The following is a 20,817-nucleotide window of genomic DNA, read 5'->3' as shown; positions in this document are numbered from 1 at the left end:
TGTGAAATATTAATATTTAATCATCTTAAAAATATTAATTAATAGTTCCTATTTGCACAGTTTGCCTGCGATAATGGCTTGAATGTCAGAGGTGAGATATATATATATATATATAACCTTTTGAACAAGCATCAACTACTGCTTTTCCTGATTTACTTTTTCTTTACAGTTTTTCTGGGAGATAATGGTCTTGCTGATAGTCATCATTGGCACTAAGAGTGTACGCATTTACTCTGACAACAGAATGATTACAATTCTTTGCTAAATCATGCAGTGCATTTACATTCACGCATTTGACATGCATTTATATTGCATTGAAAGTATGCAATTTTTTAGATCAATGCACATGGGATTGTAGATGTTGAGTAAATCTGTAGTCTTGACAACATTCCCTCTCTCTTTTTTCTCCCCAAAGGAGGAAAACCAGATGACATCACTGTTCTGCTGTCAATTGTAGCAGAGTACACAGACTAACGCTCGCAAGGGCAGCAAAATGCTTCTCTTGTTGTCTTCCTCTCAGTCATTGGACTGGCGGCTGTTTCCTGCTGGCAGGAGTGAGGGCTGTTTGAGTTTTCTGTTTCTGGCAGGGACTTGGAGCCCACATCTGTTCCTTGGGTTCTTCGACCTTACTAGACCGTACTTCAAATGATGTTGTCTGCAGACTCAAGTCAAAGGCCACCTTGATACGGACTGCTAACGTCGAGTTGTGTTTGACAAGGGCTACAACAGGTGTTGAACACTTCTCCAGTAAGAATCACAAGTGTTTCTGTCGTCCAGACATGAATGAGTAGTTGGTAATGATGTGGTTGTGATGCCAAAAATGGAGAAAGAATGAGCGAGAAAGGAATAACAATCTGATTGGGTCCCAAAAGAAAGAACGTCTCCGTATCAAGAAGAACATTAAGATGGAAGTGTCATGCAGTGGGAGTGTTTAACTTTGCAAAAGGCCAATGGGAGATGCCCTCATGTTACATAAGTCTTGAGATGGCACGTTTTGCCTGTTTACTTTCCATTTAAAAAGACACCTGATCTGTATCCTCTGGACAGACATCTGCCGAATGCCAGCTGAGATGTGATGTTATTAGGCACGAGTGACTACAACAAACTCTTCACTAGCTAATGGAGAGTTTGTATTTTGGAAAGTAAGCAGAGGTGTAACTTTACAGTACTAGACTGATTATGAAGCTTAACAACATCGAAATACTGTCAAAGTTAATGATCAACCATAGAAATGCCTTTCCTTTGAGATATTAATTAATGAAGACGCTTTTGCAGAACAAGTTCTCATTATATGAAATAAGAGTCAGATGGGTGTTTTAAGCGATTCAAAGTACAGGACAAATTAGTTTGCATGGGGAGACGGTAACCTTTTCCTTTCATATTTATTAATTTAAATCAGTATTACTCCACCCTTTTGAGTTTTTAACGTAATGACAGCAGTACGACAGACTGCAAGGGATTGTGGGATGTGTTGAGAGGAAAAGCAGTCCCACTTAAACCACTTTTAAGAGGTTCACATGCTTGTGGTGTGCATATGTGTATGTGAGAAAAGAACGTTTACGATATGTAGATATTTGGAAAATTGGCTGTATATTTATCTATGACATGTATGCATTTGCAAAGTGTAGGCTATTACACATCAGATGTATATGAGAGTATATTTGATAATTGTGTGGATTCTGTTAAAAGTATTTTTCTTCCTTTTTTTTTTATGTAAAACTTAATTTTAAAATATCCCTGGAGGCGTTTACGCACAAAGCTAATGCTAGCATCTGTGAATGCTTTCGGTGGGTATGTCATGGATCACATGATCTAATAAAGTTATATTTTTATAACTTCTGTAGATCACGGTTTTTCTCAGTAAATTAGTGTTTCTCTGTTTTAGAGTAAATATTTAACTGAAGTGTCTAAATTATGCTCTGTGATAATGTCACAGATGCTGTCAATAGTTGTATTTAATGTGAAATATTAATATTTAATCATCTTAAAAATATTAATTAATAGTTCCTATATAGTATACATTAAATCTTGTGGTTTCTCTCCAATTTTACAAATACTTTTGTAATTGTAACAGAGCTGGCTGCTTTTTTTTTGTCCTTTAAAAATAGCTTTTGCAGTTTACTTAAAGGCTCTGCTGTGTGACAAATTAATTTTTAAAAGAGCAAATGCTGCATGTAATCTCTCAATATGATTAATAAAAGAGGCATGTATAATAATAATTATACAAGAATAGTCCTAGATGAAGTATAGCATGTTACACTACAGGAGACGAGAGTGATGTCTACCCACACAAACACTTTTGCTGGTTTCAGCTACCTAGCTATTCTAATCACACAGCCCATTTGTATCCTGATTACACCATCGGATGAATCTTCATGGCCACCTGCTTTTCTCTACATCTAGTTCTATAGTGATTTCTGGCCATCCAAGATGTAGATGAGTTTGTTTCTTCATCAGATTTGGAGAAATGTAGCATTCCATCACTTGCTCATCAATGGATGCTCTGCAGTGAATGGGTGCCGTCAGAATGAGAGCCCAAACAGCTGATAAAAACATCACAATAATCCACACCACTCCAGTCCATTAGTTAATACCTTGTACAGCGAAATGCTGCATGAAATCAGAAAAAAATCCATCATTAAGATGTTTTTAACTTCAAACTGTCACTTCCTGCTAAAATTCAAGTCCTCTATCCATAATATTGCTTTTTCCAGAGAAAAAGCCGTCATGTCTGATTCAAGAGAGAAATCTGCACAGATCAAGCACCGTTTACAAGGCAAAAATGGTCCAAAACAGTTCTAAGTATGTCTGTGGATTTTAATGTGAGAAGACAACTGGAAATTGACTTTTTCACTCGAGGAAGCATTATGAATGGCCAGAAGTGACAGTTTAAAGTTAAAATGCCTTAATGATGGATTTGTTTTCCAAGTGATGGAATGCTAAAATTCTCCAAATCTGTTCTGATGAAGAAACCCATCTACATCTTGGATGGCCTGAGGATGAGAACATTTTCAGCAAATAATTTTCGAATGAACTATTCCTTTAAAGCAGATGTGTTTAATTAAGTCATCTATATATGAACCATTGGTACATTGTTCTCCTGAAGATAAATAATTGACAAAATGACACACTTCAGCTTTAAGGCTTCCATTTCTTTGCATTTTTATATGCATCAAGCCTGTATACATTTTATTGTGTAACTGCAACAGTTTGTGGTTTTCCTACATTTTATGCTCAACTGAGGTGTCAATTGTTACAAAGGGCATGACAGCCTGAAATACTGCGCACATTACCATCACCGGTAAGTGGCTGGAGACTAAATTTGTTTGTCAGCAGTCAACAAAACCAGCAGTAATGGTTGTGACCCCGATATCATGAGCATGAACTAATACAATAGCAATTGACTGAACCATCACATTAAAAGCTCAAATGACAAAATGCCTCTAAAAGGCGAGTGAAATTAAATTATTCTGTTTTGCACGGCTGTCCAGCTCAGCTCTGACACAATCTGTATTATCAAGCTTCTAACGGACATATTTTTTCAATTCAACAGTCATGCGAAACACAAGGCTTTCTCTGGATAATGCGGCAAGGTATGTGTACAATAGCAGTAATTGCTGCAGTCTTGCATAACGATCGCTTCTCGGGCAGCATTTTAAAGCAGTGAGTTAAAGCTTCCTCGGTGGACACAGAACACGGAGTCCTTCAGTCCTCAAGAATGTTTGTTTTGAAGTTTTGATTTATCTTCTCCACGGTGACCGAACTCATCTGAACTGTGTGTTTAGGATGACATTCCTCAGCTATGCAACAGAGAGTGATTGTGCCCCACTTTACTATTGCCCTAGAGTTTTCCTTTCCTCTCTCCAAGAACAGTTTTACATTTACATTTAGTAATTTAGCAGACGCTTTTATCCAATGAGGACAATAAAAGCAGTCAAAACTAACAAAAGAGCAACAATATATAAGTGCAAATGACAAGTCTCGGTTAGCCTAACGCAGTACACGTAGCAAGGTGTATATATATATATATATATATATATATATATATATATATATATTATTATACACACACACACAAAGAAAAACAAGTAGAATAGAAAAAATAGAAAGCTAGTTTTTGTTTTTTGTTTTTAAATAAAGAATTAAAAAAAGATAAATATAGATAAAGTAGAATTAAAATAGAATAAAAAGTGTTAGAGTTAGAGGGTCAAATAAAGGTGGAACAGATGTGTTTTTAGTCGTTTCTTGAAGATGGGTAAGGACTCAGCTGCTCGGATTGATTTGGGCAGGTCATTCCACCAGGAGGGAACAGTTAGGTTGGATGAGTTGGAGTGGCTAGTAAAGGAATTTTTTTTTTTGGTCACTACTTGCTTTTATACTGTCATTTGTGTAACTTCACAGTTTTTAATATTTTGCTATAATTTTACTTCTGCATTAGAATTTGGGCTATTAACCTGATATGCAGTTTACGGTTTGTCTGATGGAAGACACTAACCTTAAAAGTGGCAGGTGTTACTGGTGTAGTCAAGGCCGATTCAGGTGCCAGACTGGGGTTCTCTCCAGGTGCGTGAAGCTGAATCATCTTCCTCATATGAAGGGCTGGATTAAAAACCTCACTGCTCTGACTGGAAGCCACCTGTTCCCCATCAGCGACGCACACCTCTGCCTCCATAGGGCCTTCACACGTGGAGATTTCTGCTGTGGAGGTCTTGGGGATGTTGACAGGACAGTCATCCCTAAAAAAACACAGACTGTTAATTGTTGTTGAATCTGATTGAATCATTTAAACATGCCCATTGTTTTGGGTTCTTTTTCATTTTTCTAAACAAACTGCATTAGACTCTCTGCTGCCCCCACCAGCTCTGGAGCATGAGGTTTATTTATTTTTTTATTATGCAAGGACTTTACTGAAATGTAGGATGTTAACAAACATAATTGGCCTGGTATAATATTGAAAATGTCTTAGCCAAACAACAGACAAGCACCAAAAAACAAGACAAAGAAAATAAGGAATAAGAAACAAAAAAAACATTGGTGGGGGGAATAAAAAATGTTTTTTTGCAAGTTAAGTTAAGGCATTCTTCTTCATTAATTTCAACGATAAGAAATAATGATGTAGTTCCTAGTGATTATGTAGAAATTTGGTAAAGTTTTCAGCAAATCAATTTTTATGTCATAAGATTTTTCCAAGGATAATAATTATTATAATATATAGTACTATATAAAATAGTATTATTATTTATATATAGTATTCTAATTATTTTTCATATTTTTAATTATATAATAAAAAAATTATATAATATACATTTTTTACATTTCGGAAATAATCAGTTAATGCAAATCCTCCTGAAGCATGAGGTTTACTGAGGTTTTAGGTAAACTCAACTAAAGTTTGTTCATTTTTATTAACTTAGCTGAACTACAAGACATACCCCTGATGAAAGGGGCGACACTCGTTATGTAGAATAAAAATTATTTGCATACTAAAACACTGAAATGGCTGAAGTCTTCATCTTATGTGAGTGTACAGCTAAACATCTAAAACATGCTGTTTATTTTTAATAGCTGTAAAACCTTTTTACTGTATGTGTGCCTGTAAGCAAAGAGTTTGCACCAAAGCCTGAGTGATGTGAGTGCTATGGGTAACGAAACGCGTGCAGGCATGTGTGAGGGACAGCAAAGGCAACAGAAAGACGCGACGAATCACATGGTGACAGTGGGAGAGGGAAAGATGAATGCATGCCTCTGAATATGTGAATTGCACCCCAGGGGGGCGGGCTATACTATGTTCGGATTTGGCCTTGTACCGAACTGCGGCCCACGGGACAAATGCTCCTCTGCACGCGACAGCAAAGAAACAAAAACAACTGTTTCGACTTACCTAGGATCTGTTCATCTACTCCACTATGAGGGAATTTGGGCACTCTTTAGTAAAATGATCTCATTTACTCTTTCTCTTTGCTGTCTGCATCCATTCAAATATGTATGCTATTTTTTATGTAATTTTTTTTTTAAAAGCTTGTTTTTGGTTCCTCTTCTTATGTTAATCCATTGTGTGTCTCCTCATTTGTAAGTTTTATAATTATATTTATATATATATACAGTATTTATTATATATATATATTCAATTTGTTACATAACATTTGTATATTTTAATTTTTACATAGAATTATAGATTTTATATTTTTATATTACTTTTATATTTACATTTTAATTTATATTATTTAAATATTTTATAATTTTTGTTTTTATAATTATAATTTAGCAATTTTACTTATTATATTTATCATAATAATTATAATAACATAATTTACAACATAAACATTTTATATGTATTTATCATTTTTATATACATTAAAATATATAATATAATATAATTATTATATAAAAATAAAAAATTCAAATAATTAACCATCATTTTCAGCCAAACAAGAATCAACATAAACGGCCTTGTTGTTGGATGATAGACTTTGTCTTTACACTAAACTGCTTTGCTGACTTCTATGCAAATAAACCCTTTGCCCTTTTAAAATCAGAGATTAAAAAAAAAAAATCAAGAGTTGTAGAATAACACACAGAAACACTGATACAAGGGCAAACAGCAAGAGGAGGTGGGCCAACTTCAGTGACATCACTGCCTGGACTGGATGAGCTACAGTGAGAATTAGAGACAGGCTAGCATGTCACAGTTCTGTGTTACCCTATATAGGTAAGACATGAAAGACTAGAGCACTAAAGCCGTCACTGAACTCAACACCCTCTTGGTGCCTATGAAAGGGGCTTTATGTCACAGTGGTTTTGCTTTTGCATTGCACCTATAATCTGACATTATAGAAAAGAGACTATAAAAAAAAATGTTACTGGACGGAATATTGTATGTATTTGCACAAAATAAAAGGGATTAGCTTCCACTTTTTAAGAATATTTCACCCAAAAAAATGGAAATTAACCTCATTAACCTTTCTTTCTTCTGTGGAACACACACTCTAAAAAATGCTGGGTTAAATACAACCCAGTTCTGGGTAAAATAGGGACAAACCCAGCAATTGGGTTGTTTTGACCCAGCGGTTGGGTTACCCAGAAGGTTGGGTTAAACATTTAGCCCAACCGCTGGGTCAAAACAGCCCAATTGCTGGGTTTGTCCCTATTTTACCCAGCACTGGGTTGTATTTAACCCAGCATTTTTTTTAGAGTGCAACAGCTATTACACAAAGCTATCATATAGCTTCAGAATATAATACATACATCTTTTTATGGAAAAAAAGCAGCTAGGCTCTTCTTAAAAACAAATTAACATACTGTTTCAGAGATGAAAGGAAGGCATGCAGGTTTACGACAACATGAACATTAGTAAATGATAACAAAATGTTCATTTATGGGTCAACTGTTCCTTTAAGAACGTCTGTCTATCATGAAAATACAAAGTCAATTTTTCATATGCAGTATATTTATGTTAACATGATGGATAAAATGAAATACCCAGCTGCAGGTTGAGATTGGCTCTCCAGGTTTGGATCCGTTAAGGTGGACAACACAACATGGGCCTCCAGCATCATGTCTTTTACAGTGAAGGATACAGGCCTGAAAGAGATCAGAATCAACTGACATAGTGTGCTAACTGTATGACTTTATGCTAAATATATAGTATCGAAAAAAGTAAAGACTTACTGTCCAGCTACACCAAACTGACTAGACACTGGCAGACCATAAGACTCGGCAAAGGACAGCAACCCCTAAAAGCAATTTAACAAACAATAAATAAATAAATAAATATATGGTTTATTATTAACAATGGTTTATTACAATCAACATTGATTCGAGATTAATCAAATGACAAATATATGTGTATATATAATTAATAATAAATTCAACTATTATTATATATTAATATATTGTCATGTCTTTTACAGTGAAGGATACAGGCCTGAAAGAGATCAGAATCAACTGACATAGTGTGCTAACTGTATGACTTTATGCTAAATATATAATATCGAAAAAAGTAAAGACTTACTGTCCAGCTACACCAAACTGACTAGACACTGGCAGACCATAAGACTCGGCAAAGGACAGCAACCCCTAAAAGCAATTTAACAAACAATAAATAAATAAATAAATATATGGTTTATTATTAACAATGGTTTATTACAATCAACATTGATTCGAGATTAATCAAATGACAAATATATGTGTATATATAATTAATAATAAATTCAACTATTATTATATATTAATATATTATAAAAGATAAAAATCTATGTGTATATATATAATTTATTTATTTTATATCATTAAGTTAATGAGCAAAGTGGCTGGATTTAAAAGCTCATGAAGACAGCCCTGCACAATACTGAAGAATTAAGACCTGTCAAAACAGATGCATACCGTGTTTTATATGCAAGGGACACACTGATCCGTACAGATGTATTTGACCCCGTTTAAGACTGTATGAGGAGAAGGTCAGTCATGTGTGTCCAGACCACAGTGTGCTGTCCCGTGCTGTAACTCATTGTGACAGGCTATCTGGTTCACATCCAAGCATCTGTCCCACTGCATCAATGACTGACACAAACACACTGTGGCCTGCCAAGAAGTTACGCCACTGACACACAACCAAAACCCGTTCGTGAAAAGGGTCGGTACTGTCGGGGCAATAATCCAGTGACATTAGATCTCCCTGGAAATCAGGGTCAAAGGTTGAGCGAGAGGATACAAAATGAGCTTGTGTTTATAGTTTATCTTGGATGCATTACAGTTTCAAAATCTAAATGTATTTTTTTTTTTTGCATGTTTTGCATAATCCAACTGTTCAACTAATGCCTTTTTTTGAGGAATGCAATATTGCTGATTAATGCAGAATGCAACCAAATAAATAAAATACCACACCTGGGTGTGTGAATTAAAAGAACATTGCAGTCTGTTCAGTTCACATGCATAACACACTTTCTCTGGACTCACTTGGGTGAATATGATAGGCACGACTACTGAACATCATGCACCACAATGTCACTAAAAGTCTGAAACAGAAACAAAAATGGCTGTACATTAGCTTATAAATTGGACTATCCTACTAAAAATGAAATTATTTAACATTAGTTAATGTGTTAACTAACAATGAAAAATAAATATGTTACAGTAATTATTAATCAGTTACCATTAGTTAATAAAAATACAACTGTTCAATGTTAGTTCATGTTATCTCAGGTCCTTTATATAATTAGGGCCCTATGATTTCCACGATGCAGAAAACGCAGACAGAATCGCAGAATGCAGTCATAAAAATGGAATTTACTGTATAACGCGGAATGTCACGGAATTTGCCAAATTTTGGATGGATAAAAATAAAATACCACACCTGGGTGTGTGAATTAAAAGAACATTGCAGTCTGTTCAGTTCACATGCATAACACACTTTCTCTGGACTCACTTGGGTGAATATGATAGGCACGACTACTGAACATCCCAGGACGGAAATAAGTGGCAATAAAAATGAATATGGCAGATCCTCATGCACTTGCCAACACACACATCAAATAAAACATACTTGCATGGGGACACAAACAACTTTCACACCCTCAGTTCTTTGAGGCAGAAGGTCACGGCTGAATCCTCTCCAACCTGAAAACAGTCAAACTCATCTGGGTGCAGCATCAGCTCGGTGTTTATGCCTTTGATGCAGTCTGATAACAAACAAACAAGATATAATTCATTAATGCAGGACCATAATGTTCAGCATCTGAGTATACAGGAGCTCTGGTATACAGTAAGTCTAAATACATGTAGGTTACATGCAGTCCTGAATATTTTGTCAATGAATTTCATGCTCAGCTATATATACATATTCACATACTCATTTGACTCGGATTCCATGATCGTCTATGGTGTTTGATGTGTATACTGTATTGTTTACTGTATTTGTCCTGTTTTTGATGTATTTGTTTTTATTGTTGATTGTAAAGCACTTTGAGCTCAGAAAAAGAGCTATAAAAATAAACGCATTATTATTACTACTATTTTTAAAATAATAAGTTAAGCAATAGGCATTATTTAATGAGAAATATAATAGTATGCTACTGTACAATGTGGTCACATAACCTTATCATACTGTACATTTATTTTAGTGATTTTAAATTAAGGACATTTTAATTTTAATTTTAATTGAATGATCATTTTAATTCAAATATTTTTTTTAAAAACTAGTTAAATCATTGTAATATTTCAATAATATTCAAATGAGTGAAGAAAGAGTTTTTAAAGAAAGAGATATTAAAAATCACAAAAATGTATCCATGACACTGGAGATGGAAGGTTGCTATTAAAATTATATATGATGTGCATCAAATATTTGATGAATAGAGAAAATGTTCACATACTCATAATATTCATGGTATATACTACAACAATAGTTAGCGTACTACATGCTAGTGAACTATTATAAACACAGCAAAAGCTTCTTTACTGTTTTCTTCCTCACAAAAGGACTTCAAGGTTACTTTAAACGAGGAAATGCAAAGAGTGACCTCTTCTTGTGAAACCGGGAAATGCACCACAATGTCACCTAAAAGTCTGAAACAGAAACAAAAATGGCTGTACATTAGCTAGCTTCTTTACTGTTTTCTTCCTCACAAAAGGACTTCAAGGTTACTTTAAACGAGGAAATGCAAAGAGTGACCTCTTCTTGTGAAACCGGGAAATGCACCACAATGTCACCTAAAAGTCTGAAACAGAAACAAAAATGGCTGTACATTAGCTTATAAATTGGACTATCCTACTAAAAATTATTTAACATTAGTTAATGCATTAACTAACAATGAAAAATAAATATGTTACAGTAATTATTAATCAGTTACCATTAGTTAATAAAAATACAACTGTTCAATGTTAGTTCATGTTATCTCAGGTCCTTTATATAATTAGGGCCCTATGATTTCCACGATGCAGAAAACGCAGACAGAATCGCAGAATGCAGTCATAAAAATGGAATTTACTGTATAACGCGGAATGTCACGGAATTTGCCAAATTTTGGATGGATAAATCAAAAGTAACGCTGTACGCCAACACACACATCAAATAAAACATACTTGCATGGGGACACAAACAACTTTCACACCCTCAGTTCTTTGAGGCAGAAGGTCACGGCTGAATCCTCTCCAACCTGAAAACAGTCAAACTCATCTGGGTGCAGCATCAGCTCGGTGTTTATGCCTTTGATGCAGTCTGATAACAAACAAACAAGATATAATTCATTAATGCAGGACCATAATGTTCAGCATCTGAGTATACAGGAGCTCTGGTATACAGTAAGTCTAAATACATGTAGGTTACATGCAGTCCTGAATATTTTGTCAATGAATTTCATGCTCAGCTATATATACATATTCACATACTCATTTGACTCGGATTCCATGATCGTCTATGGTGTTTGATGTGTATACTGTATTGTTTACTGTATTTGTCCTGTTTTTGATGTATTTGTTTTTATTGTTGATTGTAAAGCACTTTGAGCTCAGAAAAAGAGCTATAAAAATAAACGCATTATTATTACTACTATTTTTAAAATAATAAGTTAAGCAATAGGCATTATTTAATGAGAAATATAATAGTATGCTACTGTACAATGTGGTCACATAACCTTATCATACTGTACATTTATTTTAGTGATTTTAAATTAAGGACATTTTAATTTTAATTTTAATTGAATGATCATTTTAATTCAAATATTTTTTTTAAAAACTAGTTAAATCATTGTAATATTTCAATAATATTCAAATGAGTGAAGAAAGAGTTTTTAAAGAAAGAGATATTAAAAATCACAAAAATGTATCCATGACACTGGAGATGGAAGGTTGCTATTAAAATTATATATGATGTGCATCAAATATTTGATGAATAGAGAAAATGTTCACATACTCATAATATTCATGGTATATACTACAACAATAGTTAGCGTACTACATGCTAGTGAACTATTATAAACACAGCAAAAGCTTCTTTACTGTTTTCTTCCTCACAAAAGGACTTCAAGGTTACTTTAAACGAGGAAATGCAAAGAGTGACCTCTTCTTGTGAAACCGGGAAATGCACCACAATGTCACCTAAAAGTCTGAAACAGAAACAAAAATGGCTGTACATTAGCTTATAAATTGGACTATCCTACTAAAAATGAAATTATTTAACATTAGTTAATGTGTTAACTAACAATGAAAAATAAATATGTTACAGTAATTATTAATCAGTTACCATTAGTTAATAAAAATACAACTGTTCAATGTTAGTTCATGTTATCTCAGGTCCTTTATATAATTAGGGCCCTATGATTTCCACGATGCAGAAAACGCAGACAGAATCGCAGAATGCAGTCATAAAAATGGAATTTACTGTATAACGCGGAATGTCACGGAATTTGCCAAATTTTGGATGGATAAATCAAAAGTAACGCTGTACACTTAAATCAAAACGTGATATGGACTAGTGTCTGTGAATATTAAACTGCAAAAATACTATTTAAATATGAATCCTGCGAGTTCTGTGTGAATGAATGGCACAGACGCGCGGTTTTGTTTACTACACACATACTGAAGCGCGCGAACTCGCGGTGTTTTCAATAATAATAATAATAAAATTATTATTACAACATTATTTTTAAAGAAATATTTACCAGAATTTATTTAGCAGAACACACTATTTCTGAAAAAAAAAAAATATATATAATTTTTTTAAATCAATTAATTAGAGATGCTTTTGATTGTTAAAACGTAACGAAAAACCATTACAATGTAATTTTGTAAAAAATAAAACTAAATTTGAGAAAAAAATTTAATATTTCATAGGGCCTTAAAAATTAAAGTTTTGTTAAACTTTTAATAAATTGCTGTTAAATATTGTAAGTTTCATGATTTCTATTAATTAGACATGCTTTTTGATTAATACAATTAAATGTAACCATTAAAACAGTCTAGAAAAATTTAAACGGAAAAAACGGAATTTGAGAAAAAATCTAACGGATTTCATAGGGCCCTATATAATATTAACAGATACAACATTTGATTTTAATAATGTATTAATAAATGTTGAAATTAACATTTCCTAAGATTAATACATTACAAAGTATTTTTCAACTAATAACTAATGTAATTAACTATTGTAAATAAATAGAACCTTATTGTAAAGTGTTACCAATAAGTTTAGACACTAAAAGATTGTGTCTTAAAACCTAGTGAGCTGCCCACCTATAGACAGCATAAGCATGTGCATCAAAAAGGCTTGGATGCCCAAGACTATGATGCCCAAAAAAGCTGTCTAAGAGGGCAGCTCACTTGGTTTTGAGACACAGCCATTGACGATTTATTATGTAAACATAAATAATCTAAATAAAGAAATAATCCACTAAGAGTTTCAGAAAAACTCATGCTGAATTATATGTGCACTCACTCAGGACATTTGGACAGAGGTGAGCTGGGAACACAGCCTGCAATGCTTCACATTCCTGATACCCCAAATTATAGGTCTTAGTTGTTCCTAATGCATGCATTAGGAATCTTGATTAGAACAAATGTGGTAAATTGTGATGGATTATGCAATATGGAAATGATTTGTAGCATCTCATCATCACAGAAGAGAGTCCAGTGACGTGTGCTGTCACCCCATGATTACATCCGCCAACACCAATCTGTTTCTCCCTCTGTCAATGCATTACCAGTTTCAGTATGTTCTTCACATACAAATGAACTAATCGTGTCTGCAGTGAAACTGAAATATCACCCTGCTGTTTGGGATGTTGATGGATATCTCACATCTGTCCACACTGCGCTCTCTCCACGACGCACAACGAAACAGGGGAAGCTCGCACTGAAAATTATTAAAAAGCATATGATAATCAGTAAACACTGTACAATGAATGAATAATACTGATGCATACGAGTTAAGGCACTGGGTATTAATATTGCTGGTTCTATAATAATAATTTATTCAGCAGTATTTTTGTCTTGCTTTCCAGTGCAAATGTGTAAACATTCATAAATTAGGATGCATTTACTTAAGTTGCAAAATGACATAACTAAAGATCTCTTTATGAGAAATTGATCAAAATAAAATATAAAACGTTATTTATAGTTATTAATATTACCAAGGACAAATATCTGCTAATGGGCTCAGAAAAACCAACTGCCCCATTAATAGATCTTCATTTCGCATCTCAAGTAAATTTTGATTTAACCCTCTGGTTTTGTTCATTTGGGGGTGACATTTTTGTTCAGTATTATTTTTTATTTTGTATTTTGTATTTTGAATGAATTTCATGGTACTAATTAATATTTATGCAATAATTATGATACATTTTTTCCCTTTGAAAATAATAATCCCCCCCCCCCACACAATATTTTATATTACTTTTCAATTATGGCAGTATTTCATGTTAGAATAGAGACAATGCCTTTTTTAAATCCCATTTTTTAATGCAGATTAGTTCCATCTGGTGGGAGTAAAAAATTTTTAAACATCTGCAATTCCATGATTAGCCACTAGATTCATATAGAGCTCTATTTAAAAGGCTTGTAAATTCTCTAGTTGTTTTTAGACACAAATATATATATTTTTTTATGTTGTGGATTTGTATATATATATATATATATATATATATATATATATATATATATATATATATATATATAGTAACGTAACGCATTACTTTCCATAAAAAGTAACTAAGTACCGTAATTAGTTACTTTTTTTATGGAGTAACGCAATATCGTAATGCATTACTTTTAAAAGTAACTTTCCCCAACACTGTAGGGCAGTGTATAAAAAAGTACTGTGCAAAAGTATCAGGCCATTAATATTTTCCACCAACAAAAAATGGTTTTAAGCCAGTTACGCACCCCGTCTGCGATTACATGAAGAAACAGAAGAAACCAAGACAGACTAAATTCAGAAGAACTGTGGCAACATCTTTAAAACACTTGAAGAAACCTTCCTACAAAGCTACTGTGAAAAGTTTTAGGCACTTAAAAACTGTAATTTACAAACAAGAAAATTTTAAAGTAAACCAGTAAATTCAACAATGCACACTGCTATTAAAATCTGTTTTGTACCTTTAACATACTGACAACCACCATAATAATGCAGGTGGTAAAAGAGAAAGCCACATGAAGAATCAAAGCTCATCACAAGTAGCTTTGCCACAAGCAGAAGTATATACTAATATATAAAAGGTGCACAGAGTCATTCATGCAAACACAAAACACCATGATGGTAACACACATGATACTTAAATAATGCATTACACTTTCATTAAACAACAGAAGATGTAACATAAAGCCCAAATGTACATAACTGATAACAAAAACTATTAAAAAAACATGATTATTTAAACAAAATACTTTCAAATGTGGAGTGTCACGCAGGGAATCCTGGGAATATCAGTTTACCGTTTTTGACTGTAAATTATACATTGATTTGTAATTTTTACTTCTAAAAACTGTAAAATTACATGAAATGTCTGGTTAGATATTTTAGAGTTTTCCCTGTATATAGTACGGGAACTTACTGTTAACCTATTAAAATTTTTTTCCCGTAGCGTTTTTACAAAATTTTACAGTTAAAATTGGGTCAGTAAATTTCTTTTTTTCTTCTTCTTTTTTTTTTTTTTAAAGAAACTTTTAGAATACTTTTATTCAGCAAGGATGTGTTAAATGGATAAAAAGTGATATTGTTAGAAAAGATTTCCATTTTGAATAAATTCTGTTCTTTTTAACTTTTTATTTTATTTATGGAACACAGGTTCCAAAAAAATATTAAGCAGCACAACAGTTTCAACACTGATAATAAATCAGAATAAGAATGATTTATAAAAGGATCATGTGACACTGAGGACTGGAGTAATGATGCTGAAAATTCAGTGCTGCGTCACAGAAATAAATTAAATCGTATTATTTTAAAGTATAATAAGATAGGAAACCAATATTAGAAATTGCAATAATATTTAACAATATTACTGTTTTTTTCTGTATTTTTGATCAAATAAATACAGCATTGATGAGCATAAGAGACTCCATTTACATATATATATATTGAAGAGATTTCTTGATTGCGAACAGGTGTGGCAGTAATCAGGCTCGGGTGTGTCTAGAGAAATTGAACTCAGGTGTGATAAACCACAGTTTTAACAGGGGGGCAAACACTTCTTCACACAGGGCCATGTAGTTTTGGATGTTGTTTTCCCTTAATAATAAAAACCTTCATTTAAAAACTGCATGTCGTGTTTACTTGTGTTATCTTTGACTAATATTTAAATTTGTTTGATAATCTGAAACATTAAAGTGTGACAAACATGCAAAAAAATAAGAAATCAGGAAGGGGGCCAACACTTTTTCACACCACTGTATATATATATAATAGGCCGGTGAGTGTATCCCTTATTCTGTCCCTTATTTTTCTATGAAAAACCACAATTGTCCCTTATTTTCCTTTTCTGAAGTTGGCAACCCTATCTGTAAATGTAAACTGATATTTCCTACTGACACACTACAGCGAAAGATAGAAATAACTGACTTAAAACCATTTTTTGTTGTTGTTGTTGTTGGTGAAAATACTAATAGCCTAAGACTTTTGCACAGTAGTGAATATATATATATATATATCATCACATACCCCCTTCTCCAGTGGATCCAACCATATTTCATCAGCAATTCTTGATATAGCATGAACCGCTTTTCCAAAGACTAAGAACAGTAAACAGAGACATTTATTAACAACAGAACCCGCTCAGAGAAGATTTATTTAGATAATAAAAATGGTCATACCTTTAACGCCATTGCCTTCAATGACACACTTCATTTGACGCATTGATTAGACGCTAAATTAATACGACCTACAGTACATTTATGTACATTTTTCAGATGGCACCAAAAATTCTAAGAGGAAACCTTTGACAAAAGTGAATTTAGAGAATAAAAACGACACATAAACGTTTCTTTTTTATTATTATTTTACCTCAGCGCTCGAAGGCGGGAAAGAAGTGCGGGAAAGAAACGCGGGAAAGAAGAGCGGGAAAGAAAGATCAGTTTCGTCTAACTGAAAACGCGCGCGCTCCAGTTCTCAGTTTGTCAACGTTTATTCAGGTTTTTATTGGGTTTACTAAAATAGAATAGAATAGAATAGAATTGTGCATGGCATAACGTATTCCTGACACCTTTCAACAGGGAATAAATACCAACCTTTCCACAAGTTACAATAAATTATACAAAAAATACTGTATAGGACTGAAATGAGTGAAAGTGTGCATAGATAAATACTCACGATACAACAGTACGCTAAGCACGATTACTAAATCGCATTTGTAAAATTTGTATTTCAGAAGAATATTAACGTAACAATTAGTATATAAACATATACGCACCTCTCGATAAAAAAAAATCAATACAAATAAAAAGTTATTTATCAGTCTGTCTTAGTGCGTTAATACGCATAGGAACTGAATATATTTAGAGCAGCGGGCGATCGGAACGATTAAAGCGTAACACAGAAACACTGTGGATGTAAATATGAAAATCCTAAGTGCTAAAAGTGTATCATGGAGACATTTAGACCTATAAACATACAAAATGTGTATACATGGAAGTTGATCGATCCTCGCTTAGTTCGATAGCGCATTTCGAGCTGTCAGACTGCAAACTGTCTTATTGGAAAGAGGTTTTTGCTGTAATGGCTACTAACAGTACGCTAAGCACGATTACTAAATCGCATTTGTAAAATTTGTATTTCAGAAGAATATTAACGTAACAATTAGTATATAAACATATACGCACCTCTCGATAAAAAAAAAATCAATACAAATAAAAAGTTATTTATCAGTCTGTCTTAGTGCGTTAATACGCATAGGAACTGAATATATTTAGAGCAGCGGGCGATCGGAACGATTAAAGCGTAACACAGAAACACTGTGGATGTAAATATGAAAATCCTAAGTGCTAAAAGTGTATCATGGAGACATTTAGACCTATAAACATACAAAATGTGTATACATGGAAGTTGATCGATCCTCGCTTAGTTCGATAGCGCATTTCGAGCTGTCAGACTGCAAACTGTCTTATTGGAAAGAGGTTTTTGCTGTAATGGCTTGTAATGATGACTGGCAGCTAGCAGGGCGCCGAGCGGCTAGAAGAGGAAAACAAGCTTCAACCCCCAAACTAGACTCACACCAGGTGGCTGACTGCAAACCGGACAAGCAGAAGATATTAAACGCCATGTGAGGGTTTATCTGCCACTATCAGTTATTACATGAGTGACACTGTACATCATCATAACGCAATGGTGTTCTTTTAAATAGCCCGGAGTCTTGTGTAAATAGGAAAGTGCATGAATTAGGTTAAGGATTGTGCTGTTCTTGTTGTCTGTGAGCTCTCTGAAATGTTCTTTACCTTCACAGGAATGAACTGAGAGGGGAAAGCTTCTGGATGGAGTGGAAAGGTGATGTTGAATTACAGCTGTACTGTCTATAAATGTGAAAATACAATTTGTAACGACCCCATCTCCATCTCCACCTCCAGATCTCCTGTCTGAGCGTCTTCTTTCCAACGCTTCTGGTTCCTCAGAGCAGAATGGAGATGTTTCTCTTCAGCTCTGTTGTGTGTGTTACGGTTTGGGTCACTTTGCTTCCTGTGTATCTGCCCGATACCAGCTTGCAATGTTGTTACTGCTTCTAGAGACACTCCAGGTATATGCGTTTCATTCGTATGATTTCTATGAAAGGATTTGTCAGTTAAACATACAGATGTTCTCTGTTTCCTCAGATTCCAGTGGGCAGTTGTTGTGTGTATGATCCTGTGTTTTCTGCGTCCGAGTGTGATGCCCTCAAGGAGCTAGGCTTCACTGTGTTGACTGAAAATGAGGTGCAGACATCACACATCTACTGACATGAAAAGACACAGGTTTTGCTGTCAGTTTTCAAGCAGTATGTTCCTAACAGGAGGGGAAACGAGCGGTTTATCAACCCACCCTGTTTTACCTGATGCATTGTGGGAAGGCTCTGTATAACAACCTGCTGTGGAGAAACTGGACGCCTCGGACGTTGCCAAAAATGATTATAATTGGCAACAGTTTTCATGGCATTCAAGAGAGGTGGGTGTCTGGTGTTATACAACACACTATTGATTAAAAAAATAACATTTCAACATTGAAATAAATGAATAAAAACTATATAGACATTATTTCAGGCAAAATTGAAAATGAAAAAGGCAAAATTGTGTAGCAATTGAGTCTTATTCATGATGTCTGTTTAATTGTTTTCCTAGGATGCTTCAGAGAGAGTTTGATAGAGACTACAGCTTCCTTTCAAATGTATCCTTGACTTTTATCTTACATTACACCTTTACAATTCATGCATGTTTATAAAGAATTTCAATATGACAAATGCAGAAAAATACCTGATATGACGTATAAATCCTCAAATTATGCAATTACATCAGCATGTATGATAAAATTGCATTTATTTTCTTGTTGATTATCTTATTAATGTCACAGAGGTTGACCACATAGGTGTTGCATTGTAAATGCGAGCTTTAGATTCTCACAGGTTTACATTTTTCCTCCATAAGAACTCGCAGGCCTTGACTAAGTACTGTTTTAGGTGATAAGTGTGTGTGACGAGACGTCTCTGCCCTGCTCACCGCGATTCCTGGATGTGTTCAATGACACAGCGCTCATTCAGTTCCCTCCGGAAAATCTGAACAAACTCCCAGAATGCATGTGGATTGAGCCTTCAGAGCCACTGTACCAACACTGCCAAGATCTGGAGATCATCCAGAGAGAGACAAAGAGCTGAAAAATGTCACTGCTTTAAACATGCGACAACATTTGTTTATTTCCAGTTTCTTGTGTGTATATGTTTTTTATTATTCATAGAATAAAAATACTGTTTTTAGTCTTTTTTTTTTAAAATAAGAGTCTTGTTTTCTTGGGACTTAAAGGTTGTGGTTTGTTTTTTTTGTACAATTGGAAAGTATGGAAGCCCATTTCTGCCACAGGATTTAAAAAAAAAAAAGGTAACTAAGATTTAAAGGGATAGTTCACCCAAAAATGAAAATGTGATGTTTATCTGCTTACCCCCTGCAGGGTATCCAAGATGTAGGTGACTTTGTTTCTTCAGTAGAACACAAATTATGATTTTTAACTCCAACTGTTGCAGTCTGTCAGTCGTATAATGCATGGCAACGGTAACAAAATCTATGAGAGTAAAAAAAACATGCACAGACAAATCCAAATTAAACCCTGTGGCTCGTGACGACACATTGATGTCCTAAGACACGAAACGATCGGTTTGTGCGAGAAAACGAACAGTATTTATATAATTTTTTTACCTCTAGTACACCACTATGTCCAACTGCTTTGAGCGCACGCACGGCATCTGATACGTGAGGTGTGTACGCGCTCTGGCGTAGTTTACGTAAGCGCCGGAAGTGATCTCTCGCACGTATACGTCACTCATTGTTTACACAGTGCACAAACATTGCGGAAGTGTTCCCTGCCACTGTGAAGATCTAAAGATATTTAGACGTACAGGTCATCACAATGAAAGACAATTTTTATATATCAACAGACCACGTGGATTTTTTTGCCCAACCGTATTTATTTGAACCAGAATACTCAGATCAAGAACTCAGAGAGATGGAGGAAGCATCTGCTGCAGCAGCACGTCTTCAAGCCTCAGAGAGACAGAGATCTCTTCAAAAGTGGTGGTGTTCTTGTAGTAAGTGTTGTGAGATGCCAACAGAAGTGGAGAGCATCTGTTGTCACGAATGGAACATAGCAATGCCACAACTACA

General features: G+C 34.3%; 1 protein-coding gene, 1 long non-coding RNA gene and 1 pseudogene across 2 annotated transcripts; 2 read left to right on the top strand and 1 right to left on the bottom strand.

Moving 5' to 3' along the window:
- Positions 1–50: 50 nt before the first annotated feature.
- Positions 51–1,839, top strand: LOC107553044 (uncharacterized). The gene is made up of 2 exons (XR_001604924.1): positions 51–91; positions 416–1,839. It is a non-coding gene; the product is annotated as an uncharacterized lncRNA (long non-coding RNA).
- A 2,584-nt stretch (positions 1,840–4,423) lies between these two features.
- Positions 4,424–16,831, bottom strand: LOC107553023 (cell cycle checkpoint control protein RAD9A-like; annotated as a pseudogene).
- A 687-nt stretch (positions 16,832–17,518) lies between these two features.
- On the top strand, positions 17,519–19,936 carry srrd (SRR1 domain containing). The gene is made up of 8 exons (XM_016235108.1): positions 17,519–17,686; positions 18,097–18,242; positions 18,423–18,463; positions 18,544–18,710; positions 18,787–18,885; positions 18,963–19,114; positions 19,288–19,333; positions 19,623–19,936. Exons 1-8 carry the CDS (start codon positions 17,609–17,611, stop codon positions 19,815–19,817), a joined length of 924 nt encoding a protein of 307 aa, XP_016090594.1. The 5' UTR covers positions 17,519–17,608; the 3' UTR covers positions 19,818–19,936.
- The last annotated feature ends 881 nt before the right edge of the window (positions 19,937–20,817 follow it).

Source organism: Sinocyclocheilus grahami, unplaced genomic scaffold, assembly GCF_001515645.1.
Source record: "Sinocyclocheilus grahami isolate Dianchi unplaced genomic scaffold, SAMN03320097.WGS_v1.1 scaffold463.1, whole genome shotgun sequence".
Lineage (NCBI taxonomy): Eukaryota > Metazoa > Chordata > Actinopteri > Cypriniformes > Cyprinidae > Sinocyclocheilus > Sinocyclocheilus grahami.
Note: the sequence above shows the minus strand (reverse complement) of the source record. Positions and strands in the feature narration are given on the sequence as shown.

Coding starts and splice junctions, on each gene's coding strand:
- srrd (XM_016235108.1), top strand. CDS start 17,609: ATGGAAGTTGATCGATCCTCGCTTAGTTCGATAGCGCATTTCGAGCTG. Junction 18,886..18,962: donor CTGTGTTGACTGAAAATGAG/GTGCAGACATCA, acceptor TGTTCCTAACAG/GAGGGGAAACGAGCGGTTTA. Junction 19,334..19,622: donor ACTACAGCTTCCTTTCAAAT/GTATCCTTGACT, acceptor GTACTGTTTTAG/GTGATAAGTGTGTGTGACGA.